Here is a 23,563-nt window from a genome sequence, read left to right on the forward strand (position 1 = left end):
CACAATGCGATCCAAATATACAGGCACAGTCCTAAAGAAAAACAATAATATGCCCTGGTCTTCTTGTAGCCAGAGCTATTTTCCTGATGTGACGTCTTCAGTTATACCTTCTTGGAAGGTATTTGTATAATATGTGTGATTTCCTAAAATAACTATTCCTCCAAAAGGAAAAGACTTAAAAACTGAAGAAGGAAAGAGAACAGAAAAGGTTTTCTCTGTTGAAACCTTTAGTGTTCATTTCTTTTTCATAAAGAGCCACTGTCTGATCACCAACTGCCATGTCTTCTCCACCCCATCTTGTACCCAATAACTTTAAAATAACGCTGCACTGTTTGGTTATCTAGAGGAAAAAAACACACAAGCAAGAAACAATACAAAGATCTATATACTATAAGGCAAGAACTCCTTGAGGGAGAGTGAGACCTTGGTAATATTCTTAACCTTGCATAAAAGATACTGAATACACTATTATACCCATAAGCAAAAACTCTGCCCTTTTAGCAAATGCTAAGCTTGCTTTGCCCTTTTTCAGACACAATGAACTACCTTTACTATAAAAGCTTGTGGTGGTGTTACTAATAATAAAATTTACTTAAAACCACAAGAAAGTTCCATCAGCAGATGTTGCCTTAGATGGAAGATCCATCAGTCTCAGAGATTTTAAATGGCCAATCTATACTTTGGATACATCGAAGAAATACCTCCCAGATATTTTTATAGTTTACTTGGCAACCTTTAAACATAAAGGACTCCTGGTAATGACTAACAAATGTCAATATTTAGAGAAAAACCAGAGATTCATAAATATTGAATACTTATTAAAAACAATCTTAACAAAAGCACATTTTTAAAACAACATTTAGAACATTTGTCATCAGCTATTTTTTGAACTATTTAAAATATTTACAGAATTTTTTAAAAATTATAAATCATGTGGTATCTTCCCAAGTAACTTGCATTGCTCTCTCAATGAAAAAAATTATGATTTTTGTCTTTGTGGTAAAAACAAGCAATAGCAAAGTGATGTGAAGAAAAGAGCCCATTAACAGGACAGTTTTGGTAGAAAAAAATGCACTAGGGAAAGTTGGTTATGGAGATAAAGGTAGTTAGATAAGCAAGGAAAATTACTCTTTTAGTTTCAATTATGTAAGTAAGCATTTGGTGATATTTTGAGGATCCTAAATAAATTCCTGTGGTTCAATAATTTGTAAGAATGCCTGAACAATGGCTAATAACTCAGAACAATGCATTTTATTTTTCTGTGCTACACAATTATTTATGGGATACTAGACAGAAGCCACAAAACATGGTCTGCAATAGTTTTTTCTAATGTTAATGTGAGTGGCAAAACTACTCTCCAATCTCAACTGTTTAGCTCCACAGCTGAAAATGGCAAAAACCATGTATATTCAGTTTTATTTTAATAGTTAAGTAGCTATTAATATTTAGATACAAAGACAGTGTTTTTGAAACCCTCAAAGAAATACAAATCACACACTGATTTAGGCTAGTAGAAACTCCAGAAGAGGCCAGGAAAAACTTATGTTAGTTGAAAATGATTTCTATGGCTACCTGAGGAGTTCCTTCTGTATTATGACCACAACAAAATGAGCCTATAAAAGAGCAGGGGTAATAAAAACAGCCCTAAGGATCACCCCATATTTTACTGTTTGGGAGTACTTGAAAGAAGTACAATGTAAGAAAAAGAACGTGTCGAAATTTTACCCAAGTGTTTTCCCTATGGTACATATTTCAGGACTATCTTATAAATAAAGTTATAACTATTTTAGCATTTCTCTAACTAAATATCCTATATGAGATGTAAGAACTGTTTTATGCCCAAATTCACTCAATATAAAATAATGTTATGAGATTTCATTGTATTCATAGTTTGGTTAATAATGAAACTGTACATGTTCACAAAAATGAATAAAAATTTATCATATCCAATGAGTCAAATATTTACTACTAACATTATATGATTTCATTTTAATTTACATTGAAAAATTTCAAATGCTAAAATGGGCTGCTTCTGAATAAAGTAATTTTCAAAATCAATTTAAACATTTAAAGATCTTAATGCTTCAAAAATAATCTAAACACCTAATAATTTTGCATTCCTTTAAAGGTAGAATTTAAACTGTTCTTATTCTCTGGAGACTTAAACATACTTACAATATAGTTACATTTTCAAAACATAGATCTGTGATAGTTTTATCCACAATCACCATGTCAGTATCAAAAACTTCAGCTCCCATTTTGAACAAACAGAAAATGGCGTACTGCTGTGATCCTAGGGAAAAAAAGAGTGCTCCATGAGATGAATCATGCCTATACCATGTTAAAATCTACTTGGAAATGACAAGTTAGCACAAATATTTGTTCATAGAGTCTCATTTTCATGTATGTTACACTGTAATCGTTAACTTTTTATAGGGCCTGCTCTGTTAACACCTTTTCCAACCAGAACAAAGCAATTAAACTAAGGAGTATCGAAAAATAAAGCTGAAAATACAGACCTCTCAGCAGCTTACAGCAAGCACCATATTAATAAATTTTATTCCTAGAAACTCTTTAGGTTTTTATTAATTGCCAACTTATTATTATATATATACTATTACCTCTGCCATTCTGGTTTCCAAGTCTATTCAAGAAGTTTTCTATTATAAGACGTTAGGGGCAGGCATGCTAACAACAGCAAAACATTTCCCACCAAATTGACAGCAAGGGAGGAAACCACAAAAACAATAAAAAGTAGACATGCAAACACAAAAAACATAGTTGATGAGCCTTTTAATTTGGTGACTTTTTAAAAAGTGTTGGGTGATTAAAGGTCTAAAACCTCATTATTGAGAAAATGTAGCTTTTCAAAAAAACTTATTCTCTATAGTAATCAGAAAGATATGCTTAATCCCCACATGTACTCCTTTGTAAAGTAAATTATGTTTCCTAATTGAATAACAAATATACTAACCTGATTTTGGATTCTTCATATAAAACTAATTATGCTCAATATGATTCAGTTTTTAAACTATGAGGAACAAAGCTATCACAATAGACAAGAAAGATAAAGGATTATCATATCTTTTCCGCTTTGCCTGTAACAGCTAGAAATCATTTGAGGTTAATTTCTATGACCTAAGCAATACATGGATTTGTGAAATCTATATAAAGCCATAAAATGCTGAAGGGGAAAAAAACCAGATCAAGCTAAAAACCCTTCACTCTGACACCCTGTTAAATAATCTGAAGTAACAAAACAAGGCAGAAAAGATCGCCCAGATTCTGGTCAAAAAGAAATACTGCCTTTACCTTTACTCCTTGCACATTTTCTTTTGTTATATACTTCCCTTCCCCACAACCTATTACAGTCCTTGCATAGGTTCCAGTCAACAACTAAAAGTACACTAGATAGGCATTATCTTAATTAGTATCAAGCAATTATAACATATTTGTACTAAAAATAGGAAAAAGCACGTTCAGCAAGATATGGCTTATTCTGCCTAATGACATCAATTTATTTCAGTGTGGAAGCAGCTTTTTCTCCCAGTAATCACAAATTTACTACACCCTAAAGAAAATATTTCAAATATAAATTAAAATCATACATACGTTCCTTATTGCTGAAGTGATCAGAGTCTTTCCACATTAGTGGTATTCGAATATCTATGGAGGAGGAGAAAAAGAAATGACAAGTAATAATCTTGATAAATTTCATTTCTTAGAGTGAAATGAACTTCTGAATTCCATAATGGATTCCGACCATTAAAGTCAATATAAAATTTATTATTTAAATATTCTAACATAGGCAACATTTTCTCAAAAATAGCTTAGGCTAGGAATATAAAATATGTTACAGTTATTTAAATAATTTACTAAAAAACCCTGCCAACTATTACTCAAGAAATTATTAAGTAAGGTCTGTAATAAGCTTATGCCATAACATTTTCATTTTGTGATTTATGTTTCTGAAATAGATGAAATAGTTGAATTTCTATTTTAGATAACCAGTAGCAACAAATGTAGTTAAATACATTTTAAAATCATAAAATAGTAGGTAGAAATGATGTCAGTACTTCCATTACGCAAACTTTAAAGATGAAGAAAATTAAGTGATTTGTCTAAGATCATTGTTAGTGACAAACAGATCCAAATCTTTCCATTAAGAAGATTTAACTTGTCTACAAAAGAATTTTCAGATCTTTGTATATTCATGTTACCAACTACAGCATTTCCTTTAAGAAATAAAACTAAAAAGAATAATGCATTCCTTCTTCGAGACCAAGAAAAGGGCATATGTTCTAAAAGTGATGAAAATCTATCTTCTCTCATTCACACATTCTTCAAACCTTAAAGTAAATGTGTTAATGATCCTTATTCCAGATGTTAATCTAGACCTTTGGCATAGTCAAAATTTTTCTTTCCTAGTTTCCTCCATTCTTTCCTTTACTTTTAATACTAGGTTAACAATTTTCCTCTGACATTCTAGTGGTATCTATATATTTTCAGAGAATCAAAGTTCTACCAACTAGATTAAGATGTATGAATTAAAACATAGCACAGTAGAAAGCTCAATGATAAAGTGAAATTAGTTTCAATTACTCACAGTATAAATATCTCAAACCTTTGTGGAGAATTGCTCTGTTTAAGACACTTCCCTATTACACTTAGGATGTTGATATGTAGTATTTTCATACCTATTAATTATGCCACTTTCTAATAATTACAAATCTTTATGAACATAAGCTGCTTGGCTACATATATGTTTTGCTTCACTTTAGGTCCTATGATTCTTTGTCTACACTTTGATTACTTTAGAATCCTTTTTAAGGTTCTTAACGCCTATTTCTAATTTCCTTTCTAGAAAAGCTTTATAATACTCTTTCATCCTTACCCATCCAACCAGATATGTATGTATGAGTGCCCTTGCCATTTCTGCCTTAGCAGTTTTGATTAAAAAATATTACTTATTGGGCTCTCATGTGCTCGGCTTAACACTTTATATATATCTCATCTAACCACAATTTTTTAAATATTTACTAATTTAATAGCCAATTGACAAGATTTGTTTAGATTTGTATTTTCTTCATTAACAAGAAAAATGTTAATACATATATCAATAGTTCAGTGAATGTTTGTACCCATGACCTAAAATAAAATATAAAGTATAAATAAAAATATATCATTATTTCATCTATGTGAGAGTTTTGGGGTATGTGAAATAAAAATATAAACATTCTTCTTATAAGAATAATTGTTCCAGCCCCTTTTGTGTATATAATAGGCCTTCCTTTCCTCATTCATTAAATGATTCAGTGGATATTTATCATATATGTCATCCTGAGTAAGTATCTGTCCTTTGGCTATATGCTTTACAGATCTAATTGAATCCACTTAACAGTTACTGTCTATCCTAATAGCAGTATCATACTATTATACTTAATCTTTATAGTATACTTTACCATTTGCTAGAAATATATCCTTCCAAAACATCTTATTCTCAGTTGCTAATTTCTTTATGTGAATTTTAGAAGTATGTTGTCCAAATTCCTCCAAAATGTTTTATTAGAATTCTATTATCCAAATTAATTTGAGAACTGGTAACTTTATAATATTCTGTCAATATATACAGTAGCACAACACAGTTACCCTTACATCTTTACTAAGGTTATTCTTGGCTATTTAATATTTTTGTTTTTTGTTGTTTTTCTTGTAAAAGAGATCTTTTTGCCATATTTTCTAACCAAATATTGTCGGCTTTGACAGCTTACCACTTTTTGTATATTTACCTTGAATCTAGCCATTTTTACTGAATTCTTTTTTTTTTTTTAAGATTTTATTTATTTGACAGGGAGAGATCACAAGTAGGCAGAGAGGCAGGCACAGATAAAAGGGGAAGCAGACTCTCTGCAGAGCAGAGAGCCAGATACAGGACTCAATCCCAGAACCCTGAGATCATGACCTGAGCCGAAGGCAGAGGCTTAACCCACTGAGCTACCCAGGCGCCCCTACTGAATTCTTCTTTAGTTCAAATAGTGTTTCAGTAAATTTCCTTAGATATTCTAGGTTTGCAATCTATTGTTTTAAAACAGTATTCAGTTCCTCTATTTCTATTTCAGCAGTTTCATCTTTCACTCTTGCTATTTTAGCTACAATTTCTTAAATTGTATCAAAATTACATTGATAACAATAGATATTTTTCCTATTGTCCTTTGCCCTTAATTTTAATGGGATTGCTTTTATTGTTTCATAATTATGACTTGGCTGATACCCTGTCAAAAAGCCTGCTTCTTGCTTGACCACAATTGCTGACTCATTTCATTTCACAACTGTTCTTGTTCACAGCTGTTCTTGTCCTATTAGGGTGGTAGTGACTATTTACACTATCTTGGGAGGAACATGAACCATGACTTCCTCTGCTATATACCAATAGCCTATGGGAAAACCTTGCCTTTTCCCATGCGTACCTACATCAAATCCTCAAGAGAAGGCACACATTTCTTGTCTATTTCCCAGGTAGTCAGGTACTGTTCAGATGACAAAGGAAATGCTTCTTGCCAACTATGATTTTTAATTCACCTTCAGATAGTAGAAATTCCTTCCAGATTCTTACAAATGGTTGACTAGGTTTTAGCTGACAGTGCTCTTACCTTTGTCTCTTTTTATGTCTTCATTGACACTTTTATGATAAACTGAAAGAGACATACATAATACAATGGCTAACTTGAGGCTGTCAACTCCTAAAAAGTCTTTCCAGCATTTTCAAAAATAAAAACTGAGGCACGTTATGAACTGATTTGGCTTTAGCTATTGAATTAGTAGTCAATGAATAAGCTGAGACAATTGCCACAATACAATTATTTGACATTTAGTAAGAATGATCAGGATATACCTGAATTATCTTTTTATTTTTATAAGGACCTGGCCATGAATGGTGAAGCTAGAAATGGTTCCAAACCCAGGTATCACCCAGTAATCAATGTAATCTCAGAACATTTGGAAACTTTGTTGCAAATACTCATTTTAACCAAAACAAAAGTCATCCCAATGTCAAAAGAAAATGGATTTATAAAGCTGAATTAGTTTTAATTTTTTTTTATTTTTTACAAACACACAGACAAAATATAATTAAGCCAAAGTAAAGATGAAGAGAAATTACATATGTAGTCCATTTTCTGAGGCTTCCAGTTCCTTAATTTAAAATTATCTTTTGGAAAGAAGGAACACATGCAAAAATTTCTATACTTGAGTACTTGTGGTCAGGAAAATCACCTTTTTCTTTCACTTTAAATGCTTTTACTTAAGTACTCTTCTAAATGTGCAGTAAATGTTAATATGAATTGCTGTAGCGAATAAACTATTATGGCATTAGATGTTAACCCCATCATGTCATTTTAGTCTTCAACAGTAATTTAACATCTCACTTGTACTTAGTGACACTAAATCAGAAGATGAAATGGAGGATTATGTTTAAATATTTTTAGATAATCTCCCTTAAAGATCTCAAATATTTTATTTATTCACATTAAAATGTATTGAACATAGTGTACAACTGCTATGTAAAGGTGCTGTGTTTAGCATCAAAAGCATACAAGGAGGAATAAAACATATTTTATTGCAGTCTTATAATTGGAAAGATGAAAACATGAATATAAATAACTATAAAACAAGCAACAGATTTTATATAGTTCAGTTACTTTACCGTAGAATTTTTTGCTGAGGGCAACTCTTACGATTTAGGACAATTACATCCTGTAAAATTCAGATCTATCTTGCCTGCATGAGAATTTTGTTTATCTGTAAAGACATTCCTAAAAACAGTTCCTTGGGCAAGAGAGCCTGAAATGTAGCAGCATGTACCCTGGAGCTAAGAGAACAAGGCTTTTGGCCATGAAACAAGTTAGTTATGACTTAAGGGCTTATGGAGGTCTGTTGTTCCCAAAATGTACTGATGAGATAATATTTGTAAAAGGTACATTATCTAACTAGTATACACGAGTCAGCCTGTGTTCACTTCAATCTGTGCTATCTCTAACCACTGTCTAGTTTCCTTAACACTTTGGAGAAACTGAGACAACACAGCATAAGTGCCATCTAGTGGTAAAGGGTCTCCTATCTGCGTTAGGAATTCAAAGAAAGAAAACATTTCCAGCTGGAATGATAACAGGGAAGGCTTTATAGATGAGCAAACAGATCCTGAAGATAATATAGTTATTTCAAGAGCTAATTGGGTGTCAGAAGCAGGCAATGTATTGACAGAACAGGGAGAGAAATGTCTGGCTAAGCAGACAGTTTATGTCAAGAGAGGTAGATATGGTTAGAAAAATAGTTGGGTCAGAATGGAAAACTTGTGGGGGAAAGTTTGGTTTTCACCCTATGAAAAACAAGAAGCAGTCATCCATCCAATCAATGTCCAATGAGTAATTACTATGTGTAAGCACTGCATTAGCTTCAGGGTATACAATAATGAACAAAAACAAACAAACAACAAACCAAGGTTCCAACCCTCAAGGAATTTCTAGCCTGGACAAACATTAGAAATGTTATTGAAACTTCTGACCAGAAAAGGAATGGAGAGTCAAAGATGTGAGTTTGTAGCTCAGCTCAACCACTTACAGGAAGTCTAACCTCTGTGTCTAGAAAAGAGAACTATCCTACCTATTTCACAAAACTGCACTGAATATATAAAATACACATCAAAGAGCTTTCTCAAACTGTAAAATCTTACATAAATTTACAGCATAATGATGAAAACAGTGTTTTAGAACAAATATAGATAGAAGTTATGCAAAATAAAATGAAGGAAAGAAATGGACTCAGGGCATCAAAACCCCACCAATGCTAAGAAGGTATGTAATAGAATTTATCCAGCAATGTAAAAACAATCCATCTACAGCATACCTGATATGGCAATCTTTCCTTTACAAGCGGTTCGTTCTTTACTTTCAAAATTCATATCACTGTCAAAAGAAAAAAACCTAATGAAACAAAGATCTTTTCTAGTAAGCAATGTCTTAACAATCTTTCACAAATTCTTAAATATTAAACACACACATATCCATGCATAATAATTTCCAGTTAATATAACTACTTCACTCAAATTTCACGATGTTTAGGCAACAGCTAGCTGCCTTTAAGAGAAATATATAGAAGCACTCTCTTTCATTTTTCATATAATCTTTACATTCCATGATGATTATATACTGGCTTACCCTACAATGAAAGCCTTCCGTGAACACTTAATTTATAAGTAAGATGTGCAGTATTTGTTCAGGTCCCAGGATGTATAATACCTAGGCTCACCATTTCATAAATCACATTTCTATCTTACCAGATTATAGTTGCCTGAAAAAGCTAGAGAGCTTCCCAACCATAAACTTGCTGCTCAGGAGTATTTTATCTTTATAAAAACCTAAATAAAAAACCTTTATAAAAACCAAAAAAATTATTCTGTGCTGTATATTTATATGCAGTAATATATATCATTCTTTGAAACTCAAAAAAACAAATATTAAAACAATAAATTAACTCAGGAACTAAAGGATGGGAGTGGCTCACAGAAAGAAAAAAAATATGGAGTAAAACACTGTCATGACAATAGGAAAAAACTCTCAAGTAAAATTCTTGGTATATAAGAGACTCCAACAAGATCTGACTTTAGAATATACTATTACCATTTTTAAAAATTCAAAATACTTATCTCCTGATAAATCAAATCACTCTGACCCTTGAATATTTTTCTAATACCTTATTTCCTAATATCCCGCATGTAGAAATTAGCATTACATTTCTGGAGCAATATTTCTCAGAGTATTCTGCTTTGCATTTTGCGGGGGGGGGGTCTCCACTTAATTTGGCTAGTTAATTAACTACTGGCCAATTTAATTAGGTACTTCAAATAATGTGCTAAGATAAAAACTTTTCATCTGAATACTGTTTGATTCTAAGAGAGCTTTTGGAAAAAGGTTGGGTGGGATTCTGAAATGCGACTAATTTTCAGAAGAGTATGACACCATCTCATTGCGTTTCAGTAGGCAAGTTAAAAAGACTACACAGATATTCTTTTTTCTTACATCAAAACTTAAAGACAATATATCAGTCTACTTCTCTTACTCTCTTACTGGATTAGGCATGTAAGCATTTTAGGCAAAATATATTCCATATGAGTTAAAATAATATACTGATGTACTTAAGTTGATAAACTTACATAAGACATGTGTATAGTATTTATAGAACTACATATGAGGTATAACTAAAGTAATGTATTAGACTTAAAGCCATAAATTTCTCAGGATCCTATCTAATTACTTTGTGGTCACATTAGTATTTAAGTTAATATAGGAAATTTACTAAGTGAAAAATAAAAGTATTCATTGATTAAAAATAATGTTTCATTGAATCATAAATTTTAAGAGCCTAGTTCAATATTTTATACTCCAGTTTAGTTTGTCAAGTTGGAGAACATTAGCTTGCTTATTACTTAGTTGATCACAGAGGAAAAGTTCAGTTGAATAGCCTGCTATAAGGCACACTAGAAATCAAACACAAATCTCAATTTCCTCAAATTGGTATAAGAAATACAATATATATATATACAGTTGGCTGGCATTTGTAAGTAATATTTCTAAAAACACTTCTATATGAGCAATGAATAATATAAATTCTTAAAATGCTTATTTCAGTGAAGAAATATAAGAAAGCTCTAATATGGTGAGTAACTTGAGTTTTATGGAAAAAGTGATAGATTATGCTAAAGTTGAGATCCATTAGATATTACTAAATTGGATTAACTGTGAGGCTTTGGCAGGTAAGTGAAATTCTGAAATATAAGAACCACCAAAGCACACTTGTTGAAAATTTACTAAAAAAAAAAAAATTCCCCCTTAAGGATTCAACCACATGGCAGAGTACAGCTTTCTTCCCTATAATTATAATTTACTTGCATAGGCATTTCCAGGGCCAGCCAACAAAGCTATTATAGATAAATATTATCAAACTATAATATAAACCCATTTTATCATATAATCTTACAGAATAATTAAGTCTTTTTAAAAAAAATGAGAGACACATTGAACTAATTCAGCCTCATTTTGCTGAAGCCTGAATTATCTTCAATTCAAATAACTCTTCAAACTGTTATTTAGGGTACTAAAATGTGATGTTTTTCTAATTAATCCAAATTGACAATAAAATTGTTAAACATTCTCTGTTTAATAATGTGCTACTGTAGCTAATAGTTTGCTACAGTTAAATAAATACTTGTTTGAAAATCTGCAATGTTAATGCCAATTCTAAATGCTACAATTAGAGAGCCAGCCTGAGGAAAAAGCAAATAACCACAAAATTATCCAAACAGAGGCACAGCAAAATAGTAGTGTACCTTCTTCTTATAAATCCAGTTTAGAGCATTATTATGATGAGACTTGTAACTGCTAATTTAAGAGAAAGAGACAAAAATATTAAAGACTTTTAATTTTATCTTATTACTTAATTTCTGCCTGTAGGTAAACAAAATGACCAACAGAGGGTGCCAATCAACCATTTTGTTGCTCAAAAATCTGTATTTAAAATTGCTAAGTATAGATTATCCTATTTTATATTTTTCAATACTGGAATTTAAAATAGAATTTATTTGCCAAAATTAACAAGGTTTAATGAGAAATTGAACAATTATGAAAGTATTTATATTTTCTTAATGAAGTATTAAGAGAATTCTAACTGGGATTCTATTATTTGGAAGCAGGTTATAAAATCCTTAAACTCTTATACAAATGGGTGAAAACTCAGTCATTCAGAAGAGCTTAATGTGGAATTTTAAACATCTTAAGTTATGTAGTATAAAATTAATAACTTCATAAGTATCTTAAATTGGGAAGATGAGGTTTCTATTTTAAACTCTGACAGACTCAACAGACATAAAATAATATAAAGTTTAAAAAATAAAATCAGCTCTGTCTTTGATATACCATGTTCTAATGCCAGGAGTACACAATTCTCATTTGCTATCTATACTTCCTCTTTTTTCAGTTTATTAGTATTTAAGCAATATATTAGGCAACTGGATTATAAGAAACTGTTTAGTGTGGCATTATTAAAAGCACAATTATGTTGAATGATATACATAATTAGGCGCTACAAATTACTTTGACTAATAGCATTTTTATAAAACCAAATAAAGTATTTCAGAAGTTAAGACAAGAAATACATTGGCAGGTTGGGAAAGGAGAGAATATTATTACTTGAATGTACACTCTATAAGCATAGGGATTTTTTCATCTATGTTGTTCACTGCTGAATCACTAGTACCTGGTATACAGCTCAGTATATTGTAAGATACTCAACAAAAATTTAGTGAATACTGAATGAAGTGAAATATATGTGGCCACTGAAAGAAGGAAGGAGTATTTAGTAGATTCAGTCTAAATCTTAGGTCTGATTCCTACTATCAAAAACTAGTTATGCTAAAGAGTTGCTGTTAATCTCTTAGCCTCAGCATCATCATATGTAAAATAGGAGAAATATCTACTTACCTCATAGGTACTGAATGAAGTAATATTTTAAATATATTCTATGTCATTCTTAGAAATGTCACACAAACAAGGATTAGTTTGTATTTATTTTCTTGGTCTCAATATTTAACTTGAAGCTTAGGTGGAAGAGGCATTAAAACATTTGTTAAAGTAATCAGAGTATGACTTCCCAGCTCCTGTAAGATAATGGTGGCTAAATCTGAATTTCTTCAGGTATCTTACAAAAGCTTTTAGATCAACAGGAAAGCAAATAAAATCACCTATAGCCCATACGTCACAGCATAACTAGAAAACAGAGACTACAACAATGTTCTATTTACATAAATGGAGAAATTGACAACTGAAACCATCAAAGTCAACTCCTGGAGTACCCACTGCAAAACACAAAACCAACTTGTGATCTCTCCTAGAAGAAAAGACAATGGATACAAGACCTGAATGATACCTTATCCCTGGTTCCTATAGATAGTTGTAAGGGACTGCTAAAGGATTCTTGTTCAGAAGTTATTAGACTTATGGAAAGACAGACACACAATGAAAGAGGTATCCTTTCAAGGTATGCCCATGAAGAAAAAAGCAGCAGTAGCAGCAGTAGCCGCAGAAGAAGAAGAAAGCAACTGAAGTTAAAAGCCTTAAAAAACAAAATAATATTTTTTAAAAAATCAGGAAACCAACTAACCAACATCTCAAAGGTATCATTTATTAAAGAAACTGCTCTTTGACTCCAAAGCTAATATTTGAAAATACTGTTAGACAAACAAACAAACAAAAAATAAGTAAGCTCCTCTACCCACCCATTATCAGTTGATCTGAGAAAACTCTATATCCTGCATACTTAACTAGGGATCAAAGAAAAAGGACCTCAACTTCCATAGAAAGCTACTATAAAACAAAAGTAGGAGGAGTCAAAATGCTACAGCTGATAAAAATATGCCTATCAACCACTCTCCAAAAAAATAAAGTAACAAAAACACAATATTCCAAAATGAATTAAGAGCAGTTAAATAAGCTATTACAAATAAGAAAGAAGTGAGGAATCTGAAATCTTTAGATCTCAGACTAGTAAGGGACAAATAGGTAAAAAAAAAAAAAATAAAGAGAGAGAGAGAGGTAAGAAAAAAGAAACTGTAAAAAAAAAAAAACAAAATCATTTCTGAAATGATGAGTAAAATACAAAGTGCCAAGGATGAAGACATAAAATTAAAAATATGTTAAGAGAAACACTGGGTGAGAATGAAAGAGTCAAAAGACAAAAAAATGATATAAAGACTTTAAAAACATCAAAGAGAAAGTGATAGACATAGCAAAGTGAAGACAGGCAAAGAAGAGCCAACTTATGTGTAATTGGCATCCTTAGATAATAAAAACAAAGTTAATGAGACACTTAATGCCTTATTCTAGAGGCTTTAACTCCAGGAAAACTGTCTGAAAATAAATGGACTGAATCTACATATTGAAAGAGTCCTAAGTGAGCCAAAATGCTCATCCTTTAAACCTACCCCAATAAAATTATCAGACTTTCAGCCTCTAGACAAAAAGGACTAAGTCATTTACAAGGGAAAGAAAATTAGACATTAGAATTTTTGATAAGACAACAGGGGAACGAGGTTTTTAAGAAACTCCAGGGAAGAAAACATTGGCCAAGGATTTTGCATACAGTCAACCTGTGCTTTTGAAGTTCAAACACTAAAGGAAAGCATTTTAAACATAAAAGAATGTGAAGAAAGCTATACTCACATTGAGAAATCTACTAGATCATAACCTTTCTCCAAACAGGAGATGATTTTAGAAACTACAACAAAAGGAAAGTTAGTGAACATTATACATATTTAATTGTAGATCAAAGACTAAAACAAAGGTAAGACACAATTACAAGATTAGCATGTATATATTAACTACTCAACCAAAGACGAACAAAGCTTAGAAAATAATAATAATACTAAACCAAAACAAAATAGAAAGATAGAGAAGGAAAAAATGGAAAAATAAGTTCACTGATCTCCCCACAGATGATAAATGAAAGGAAATGATTTCATTTAAAGTAGAAAAACAAAATAGTAAAAGCCTAAGTCAGGGGAAAAAAGAGCTAAAGTCATTATGAAGTTACCAGTACGTAGGCTTTGTTTTTTTTTGTTTTTTTTTTAAGGTTTTATTTATTTATTTGCCAGAGAGAGAGAGAGAGAGCACAGGCAGGCAGAGTGGCAGCAGAGGCAGAGGGAGAAGCAGGCTCCCCACCGAGCAAGGAGCCCAATGTGGGACTCGATCCCAGGATGTTGGGATCATGACCTGAGCCGAAGGCAGCTGCTTAACCAACTGAGCCACCCAGGCATCCCAGGTTTTTTGGTTTTTTTGTTTTGTTTTGTTTTAATATAAAGTTCCAATAACTACCATAACCAATAAAACTCATCTTAAATTAAAAAAAAAAAATTAAAAAGAGCAGAGAAGATAGACCAAACACTAAAAGACAAAGCACAATTATAAATACATAAGTTAACATAACATAAAAGAATATGACAAAGCTAAAAATCAATTACATCAGTAATATAAATGGAAATAGGCTTAGCACCCCCCCCCACCAAAGGATTTTCAGATAAGCTCATAATGTAAAATCTGACTCTGGGATGAACACAGGAAACACACCTCCTACAAAGTGATTCATAAAGGTTAAAATAAAAGAGATGCACAAAGATAAACAAAACAAATGCAAACACTAAGAATGCCTGGGGTTATGATCTTGTTAACAGGCAACTCCAGAATTCAAGTCTAAAAAAGCCACTATGAAACAACAGCAATAAAAGGACATTTATAATACTAAAGACCACAACTGACAACAAGTATGAAATTAAGTGCAAAGATATCAAATGTTTCATAAAACAGAAAGTATCAGATATACAAGCAGTAAGACAGAAAATCTTTTTTTTTCTTAAGATTTTTATTTATTTATTTGACAGACAGAGATCACAAGTAGGCAGACAGGCAGGCAGAGAGAGGAAGGGAGGCAGGCTCCCCGCTGAGTAGAGAGCCCGATGCGGAGCTCCATCTCAGGACCCTGAGATCATGACCTGAGCCGAAGACAGAGGTTTTAACCCACTGAGCCACCCAGGTGTCCCAAGACAGAAAAATCTTAATAACAAATATCTCAACCTACAGTCCAAGACAGTTAAAGTGGTCTTCAATAAGCAAGGCCATAGAAGACTATGTTTTTTTAAGATCTTATTTATTTATTTGAAAGAGAGAGAGAGGGATAGAGAGCGCACAGCTTGGGGAGAGGTAGAGGGAGAGAGAGAAGCGGACTTCCTGAGAGCAGGGAGCCCCATGTGGGGCTAGATCATCTCCCAGGACACTGGGATCATGACTTGAACCCAAGGCAGATGCTTAACCAACTGAGCCACCCAGGAACCCCTATAGAATACTTCAAAAACAATTAATAACATAGATCTTTGAACACATGTATTAAATTTTGTATTATGGTAAAAAGAAATATAACTTTAAAAGCCCGGAAAGTTATGAAAATTGACTATATTAAGAGATTACAAAATATTCCTTAAAATATAAAAAATAAAAATCGGTTTGATCAAGATATAAAATGAATTCCTCTTTTGGTAACGTCCAAGTATCTCATATTAGAAAAACCCTACCTCTCCCTCTTCTGTTTCCCACAGAAAACAATATAAAATCTGGCAAAACTACTTAAAAAACAACTACCTAAAAAGACTAGCAGGCAACCAAAGGAGAAAAGAAATTAGAGAAAACTCAACACTACAAGGGAGTGGCACCATGATACATTCATACAGGGGAATACTACTGATCAATAAAAAGGAGCAAATTACTAGTCACATAATGAATCTTAAAAGTATTATGCTGAAGGAAGAAGCAGAGTACATACTAGCAAGTCCATTTATATTAAGTTCTAGAACAGGCAAAACCTATGGTGGAAAAAAAATGAGTTAACAATGCTTGCCTTGGAGAGTGGGGGACAAAGGTAGGTCCTACTAATTGAGAGCTGGAGAAAAAGAAACAGGATGTATCCAAGAAGTACAAAGAAAAAGGCAAATTCAAAATGAAACAATAGATGACTCTGTTTATGAAACTAGTAACTGTTCAGAAAGGAAAAAAAATAAGTAATTTTTAATCATGGTCTCCCATTTTTATCCATAGGAATGTATACATGCTGGCATGTACATAGACACACACAAAGAACTTTCTTTGAAGTGCATCACAAATAATAAGATGAATTGATGGATGAAGAGAAGAATGAATTTAGAATAAAACAAATGTAGTTAAAATATTAATTGTAGAATCTAGGTGGTGGATATATGAGTTTTCACTGTACAATTCTTTCAACATTCTTGTATGTTGGAAAATCTCATAATTTCCATATGTTGGGAAAGAACAGCAAAGAAATGCTGAACTTGCCTAGCTGGGTTTTCTGTCAGTAATCATATTAATATTAAAATTATGAAACTACTTTATATAATCATATTATTAAACAAATAAGGAAGTAGATTACTGTTATTAGGAATTAAGTTTTTCAGAATGAGAAAAAAGATAAATACAAAATAATTTAAGAAAACAAAAACCTACAAATATCAATGTAAACACCTAACTTTTTAAAAAAATCTCTCCCACAGCTATGTCTACTAAAAAGGTCTAAAAGCAATGATCTCAAGTAACAATGGGAACACCCAGTGCCCAGATCTTGATTTCAAAATACCATTCACTATTAAAGGGAACCAGGACTCTAGTACTACATCACCCTTAACTGAATTCTGGTCTGGGAAAAACCACTGCAAAGGATTTTCTTTTTACAACTAGCTGAAAGTGAATTCAGACTGAGTATTAGATGACTACTATGGAATTATTGTTAATTTTTTACATATGATCATTACATTTTGGCTATGTAGCAGATTATTTGCTTTTAGAACCATTGAGATGTACATGCCATGTTGATTGCAAATTATTTTTAAATGGATCAATACAAAAAAAATGTATATGTATGCATGTCTATATTTTGTACATATAATACAAAAACAGAAGAGAGAATAGATGAACCTATATAGTGAACTACCAACTGGTCCATCTAGGTAGAGAATATACTACTTTACAATTTTTATCATACTGTTCTTACTACTTTTTTACATATGAAATTTCATATTAAAAAGTTGACTAAAAAACCTGAACAAAGTAAGGAATAATACTCGACAAACATGGCAAGCATAGAGGCCAATGAAAGTCAGAACTTAAGAACAGGCATGAATGTGACAAAAAGAATGCTGGGAAGTTTAAAAAGAGGTTTGTAGGGACACCTGGGTGACTCAGTTGGTTAGTCAGCTGCCTTCGGCTCAGGTCACGATTCCAGTGTCCTGGGATCGAGTCCCACATCAGGCTCCTTGCTCGGTGGGAAGCCTGCTTCTCCCTCTGCATCTGCCTGCCATTCTGTCTGCTTGTGCTCGCTCGCTCTCCCTCTCTCTCTCTGACAAATAAATAAAATCTTAAAAAAAAAAAAAAAAAAGAAGAGGTTTGTACCTCTCAGTTTGCGGGACACCTTAGCACAATTATCTGGCACCTAGAAGGCTGTCAGTTAACACCCATTAACTTCCTACAGGGGTGAGGAGTCCTCAGATTTTTGGCTCATCTGGGTTCATGTCCTAGCCACGTACTCACTGTGTGTCCTTTGAAACAGTTATCTAATATTGCAAAGTCCCATTTGACTACTCTTTAATAGAGGTTTATAGCTCTCCCAGTGTATAACATGATATTTGTGCACACCTTAACAAAATATGTGGCACCTGGAAATCTGTCAGTTAACAACTGTTAACTTGCCAGCTAGCCTTCTACAAGTTCCTGAATCTTGCTTCTCCCTTGCTTTTCAACTTCGGCTTCGTCTTGAGCCTCAACCAAACACATCTTGTCACTACTCTTAAATAATTCATTATCCTCTTTCACCCTGAGCTTTTATTTTGCTATTTTTCTTTCTTGGAATGCTGCTTTCCTCTCACTCACCCAACCAAACTCTATCCATCCTCCAAAATCTAGAAGATTCAGATTTTATTCTTTCATCAGATCTTCCTCAAGTTTGCCATTTCATACTGACTTAATTCTTCTTTGACAAAGCCTAGCTGTATTAATTTTTTGATATTTTATAATAAAATTTTAGAGAAGGTAGACTAAACTACACTAGAGGTAGGCGGTAGACTCATTAAAACGCCATTTTAACTATGTTAGCCATGTAAAAAATGAAGCATTTTTCTACCTTAAAGACTATCAAAACCAAGCTAAGGAAAAGAACTCTGAGCCTCTAAAGGTTAAATATTTGACTGCTGAACATACAAATGTTCTCATATTTTGACAAATTCTGTTCTTTGAATTTGTATACACCAACACAGTACTTAATAATGTTGTACAAGTACTAGTCAGTAAATATTTGACCAACTAATCAAATGGCATAATTTCCATAAGTTAATTCCAGAAACTGAAAAACCATCGTAAGACTCTCCTTACTATCTAGATCATTTTTATGAAATTTCCAGTTTATTTGATAGTGACATCAGGTTACATCTGCACAAAACAAAGTGGAATTGTAAATAAAAGAATTCATAGAGAACATTCAGATTTCTTTAAAGAAATAATTTTATAATTAAGGGAGACAACTTTTATAGGAATTATGATCAAATATAAATATGCATGTATAGCAGCAAAGCTATTTTCATCTAATGAAGATAATCCCTAAAGAAACTGAAAATCATACACATTTCCAGTTGAGTCAAATATTTCTTCCTATCTTTCTTCTATCATTTCAATAAGGATTAAGTTTATTTAACATTTTTATAAATCAGTAACTTTAGAAAAGTCATACTACCAAATTAAGAAAATGGTCAATTCACAATTCACTAAAAATATGTACAGAACATAAATGTGGAGGACACTGATTTCCAGAAGAGTATTTCCTGCAATGTGAGAGATGATATAATAGCAAGTGTTTAGTCCCACCCTGTACTTAAACCAGTGCTTTTTAAACCCTTCCACTGAAACGGCCCTCTCCGGACAAAAAGTCCTTAAAAAGGATGGGCGGAGCACATACAGCTCTGTGAACAGAATAATGCAAATTATACCACAGTTCCTAATTTCTCATGTTTTATCTTAAAAACTCATGGATATAAAGAAGATATGCCATATTTATCCTATGGCTTTGTATATATCCTGAGACATATTTATGATATTTATGTACTCTCAGTGATTTATGTGATCCAGTTTGAAAGGCACTGACTTAAACCAAGGTATGTCCATCTGAAAAAATGTTTTCTTAAATTACGACGTAAGAATAATTTCATCTTATAATGTCAGGGATAAAAAATAATGAAAATTATTTCACATTTGTTATAATAATAATTATATAAAAAGTATCAGATTGGGTTTTTAATATAACCTTAATTTTCAAAATGTAAATATTATCTTGTCAACTGTAATAAAGGAACTGAGGTGGTCCAAAAGCAGTACAACAAATATTAGTGACTTTGTCCACAAGTGTTTATTGTATCATCATCTCATCAACATTTCATTTTTACAAAAATCTCTTTCTGTAACCTGTGTTTTTTATCTTATTTTTCAAGCATTTAATGGAGGTACCCTGTGAACAGCACAATGGCCATTACGGTATAAAAAGAAATTCTTCACTAGTGCTAGAGCTTTAAGACTGATCAACAATGGGTGATGTAAGACCATTTACATTAGAAAAGAAATCAAATTTAAGTCCATTCTTAGATTCAAGAAGAGTTGGCATTGTAAATGGAATAGAATGTAAATTTCATACACAAATCCTAGACCTGATCCAAAATGGAAACAGAGTAACCAAGAGAACAAGGACCAGAAGATACTTAGCAAATCCTAAGCAACCTCTCGGTTAGTTTCTGTCACTGGCCAGTGACATGTCCTTGGGTAAATTGTTTGCCTCTTGAGGACTTATATTCACCATATGAAAGGAGTGTGCATTTCAATTTTTACACCTAAGCTTCCATTACTCTCAGCTAACACCTCTTTATTAGCATTTTTAAGCAACTTTTTAAAAAAATTCACATTTCTATATACTCAGCTATCAGTCTTGGTCCTTTTTCTAAAAAAAAGATTTAGTCATTTATCATTTGAGAGAGAGATAAAGATGGGGGAGGCATAAAGAGAAGGAGAGAATCTCAAGCAGACTCCCACTGAGTGTGGAGCCTAAGGCAATGCTCATTCTCACAACCTTGAGATCCTGATCGGAACTGAAATCAAGAGTCAGAGGCTTAACCAACTAAGCCTCCCAGGGGCTCCAGTCTTCGTCCTTTTTAAAATATTCTCTCAGCTCTTGCTTCTTAACCATTTCACTTCATAATCTGGGACACAGTAAAACTGCCAAGTGAAAACTGCTACTATAATATTAATTTTATTCGGAGTTCTACTGACAAAATACACCAAAATACATCAAAATACTTTGGTACAAAGTATTTTGACAAAATACACCAAAATACACCAAAATACTTTGGTGTATTTATTTTTTAAAAGCTTTGATGATTTGACATTTGACATTAAAATTAAATTATATTGTGTTCTTATTCAAATACTTGAGTATATTAAAAGCCATAGGAAAACTATGCTACTAACCATCTTCCAGTCTGATTTGCAATCTGTTCTTCTAATTTCTGTAGCTCCGATGTGTATGCCATTATTCGAGCATTGCATACCATGAGATTCTTAACTGCATGCAAGATCTGGTCTTTCTGAGTGCTCAGAGAAAGGAGTTTCCATATTCCTTCTCGCATTCGAATTTCTAAATCTATTTTTTCTTGAATGCTGCAATCCTTTAAAAAAGAGAGAGAGAAAAGTATTCTTGAAAGATAGCAAAAATTCAGAATTATAATATTTCTTTTTACCCCAATAGATGGAAGACATACTAGACATCATTTTAATGTTGTAACATATTGGGAAAGTGACAAACTTTTAATGTATAATAGCACAAATTATATAGCTATTGATAATGCTCTTTGCAAAACCTTTATTTTATTAGGAAGTTTTTACAATCTAGTAGAGAAACAGAACAGAAATGGGGGTGAGAAACATTACATATTCTTAGCATAATTTCACAAGTTTGAATAATGTCTCCCAAATACTCCTGTCCTCCTAGAACTGCAGAATGTGACCTTATTCGGATATAGGGTTTTACGAATGTAATTAGTTAAGATGAAGTCAAACTGTAATAGTATGAACCCAAACCCAATGACTGGTATCCTTATAGGAAACCCACATGAAGAAAAGAGACATTCACAGAGAGATTACACACAAAGACTAAAGCAGAGATGGGAGTAATGAGTCTACAAGCAAAGGACCACCAGGCAACAAAAGGAAGCTGGAAAGGGCAAGAGAAAAATTCTTCCCACAGCCCTTAGCAGGAATATGGGCCTGTAGGTGGGTACCTTGATTTCATACTTCCGGACCCCAGAACAATGAGAGAATAAATTTCTACTGTCTAAAGCCACCCAGTTTGGGTCATTTGTTAAAGAATAACCTCAGGAAACGAATACAATAATACAGTAACTAATGTAAACATTATAGCATATGCACATATTATATATGTTGTATTGTGGGATGGAAAGATATGGTTGATGACACTGAATTAACCAAGGTAAGATTTTCTAAAGGAGAAGATGCTGGAAAAGGGACTAAGTTTTAGTGGCTATGGTAAGCAATGTAAATAAAATCTCTGAAGCAAGAGTGAAAGCACTGTGTCCAGCAAATGTCAGAAGCTTTTAGCTATTGGATGGAACAGAGATTTAGAATAGATTTTTGGATATGTTTACTTTAGTTTTTTTTTTTTTTAAGATTTTATTTATTTGAGAGAGAGAGACAGATAGTGACAGAGAAAACAGGAGCAGGGAGGAGAGGGAGAAGCAGGCTCCCTACTGAGCAGGGAGCACCAATGTGGGACTTGATCCCAGTACTCTGGGATTATGACCAGAGCTGAAGGCAGAGGACTTAATTGACTCAGCCACCCAGGCGCCCTGTTTACTTTAATTTTAAGAGTCATCATGAAACTACTATATCACTTTAGTTCTGAAAGTCTTTTATTCCATACAATTATCATGTAATGGCCTGGTTCTATACACAATTTATACATGTAACATTAAAATTCTATAAACTCCAACATATTATTTTGATTTAATTCACAGTGGCTTTTAAAAAAAATTATAAATCATTGGATACTCTTTAACTATACTATGAACATAATAATGGTCCAGTATGTCTATTTCTAAAAGTAGAAGTCTTGGCTTCTGCAGTAAAAAATAAATGTTATAATTTACCTTTTAATTGGATCAAAATCTGTATCAAAATGTAAATGGAATATAATAACGGAAGTTCCAGATATTCAAAAGACAATCTTTTCAAAAGAAAACTAAAAGTCAGGAGAGCAAGTCTATGAAAAGTACCCTAAAAGAGAAGCTGTAGCAGATGACTTAACTTGTCTATCCAAATCAGTCAAATGCACTATTTGCATGCAGAAGAACAGATCTGTTTAATTACTTTATGTAATTACATCATGTAATTACTTCTCCAGTAGTAGAACTCAAAACTGGTATATTATATAAATGTAGTCATTTGCTGGTTTTTGTTCTTTACACATAGCTGAATTTCAACAATTCTGTTTCATCTTTTTATGACTTTGTCAGTCTTGAAGTACATTCTTCTTTAATGTAATTAATAATTAATTATAAGAATTATCCATGTGACCCATATGTCTATAGAAATAAGCTCTGGCAGGCTGGTTAGTATTGGAGAGTTTATGCAGGGAACAACGTGAAGCCAGGATGAATAGCTTTACCCTACAACTCAAATACAAACAAATACCATCTGCTACCATTAAATTCAATTTTGCTTTTTAATAGTGTGAGGCAGCCAGATGAACCAGCAGAACAGTTCTTAAAGCTGGCTGCATATTAGAATCACCTCTGATAGGGGAAGGGCCTTATAAAAGTACCTAAGTTAAGACTCACCCACCAAAAAAC

The 23,563-nt window shown here is 32.5% G+C and overlaps 1 protein-coding gene across 2 annotated transcripts in view; it reads right to left on the reverse strand.

The window, feature by feature from the left end:
- The window catches only part of RTKN2 (rhotekin 2), a 76,577-nt gene that overhangs the window by 48,517 nt on the left and 4,497 nt on the right, over nt 1–23,563 (reverse strand). Inside the window, exons 2-5 of one of the 2 annotated variants that reach the window (XM_059397488.1) lie at nt 21,168–21,364; nt 8,902–8,960; nt 3,613–3,666; nt 2,176–2,293 (exon numbers count right to left, since the gene is read on the reverse strand). In XM_059397488.1, the coding sequence (XP_059253471.1) occupies nt 2,176–2,293; nt 3,613–3,666; nt 8,902–8,960; nt 21,168–21,364 (428 nt within the window). The remainder of the gene's footprint in view (nt 1–2,175; nt 2,294–3,612; nt 3,667–8,901; nt 8,961–21,167; nt 21,365–23,563) is intronic. The other variant, XM_059397489.1, reaches the window with a different exon arrangement.

This window comes from Mustela nigripes, chromosome 4 (assembly GCF_022355385.1).
Source record: "Mustela nigripes isolate SB6536 chromosome 4, MUSNIG.SB6536, whole genome shotgun sequence".
Lineage (NCBI taxonomy): Eukaryota > Metazoa > Chordata > Mammalia > Carnivora > Mustelidae > Mustela > Mustela nigripes.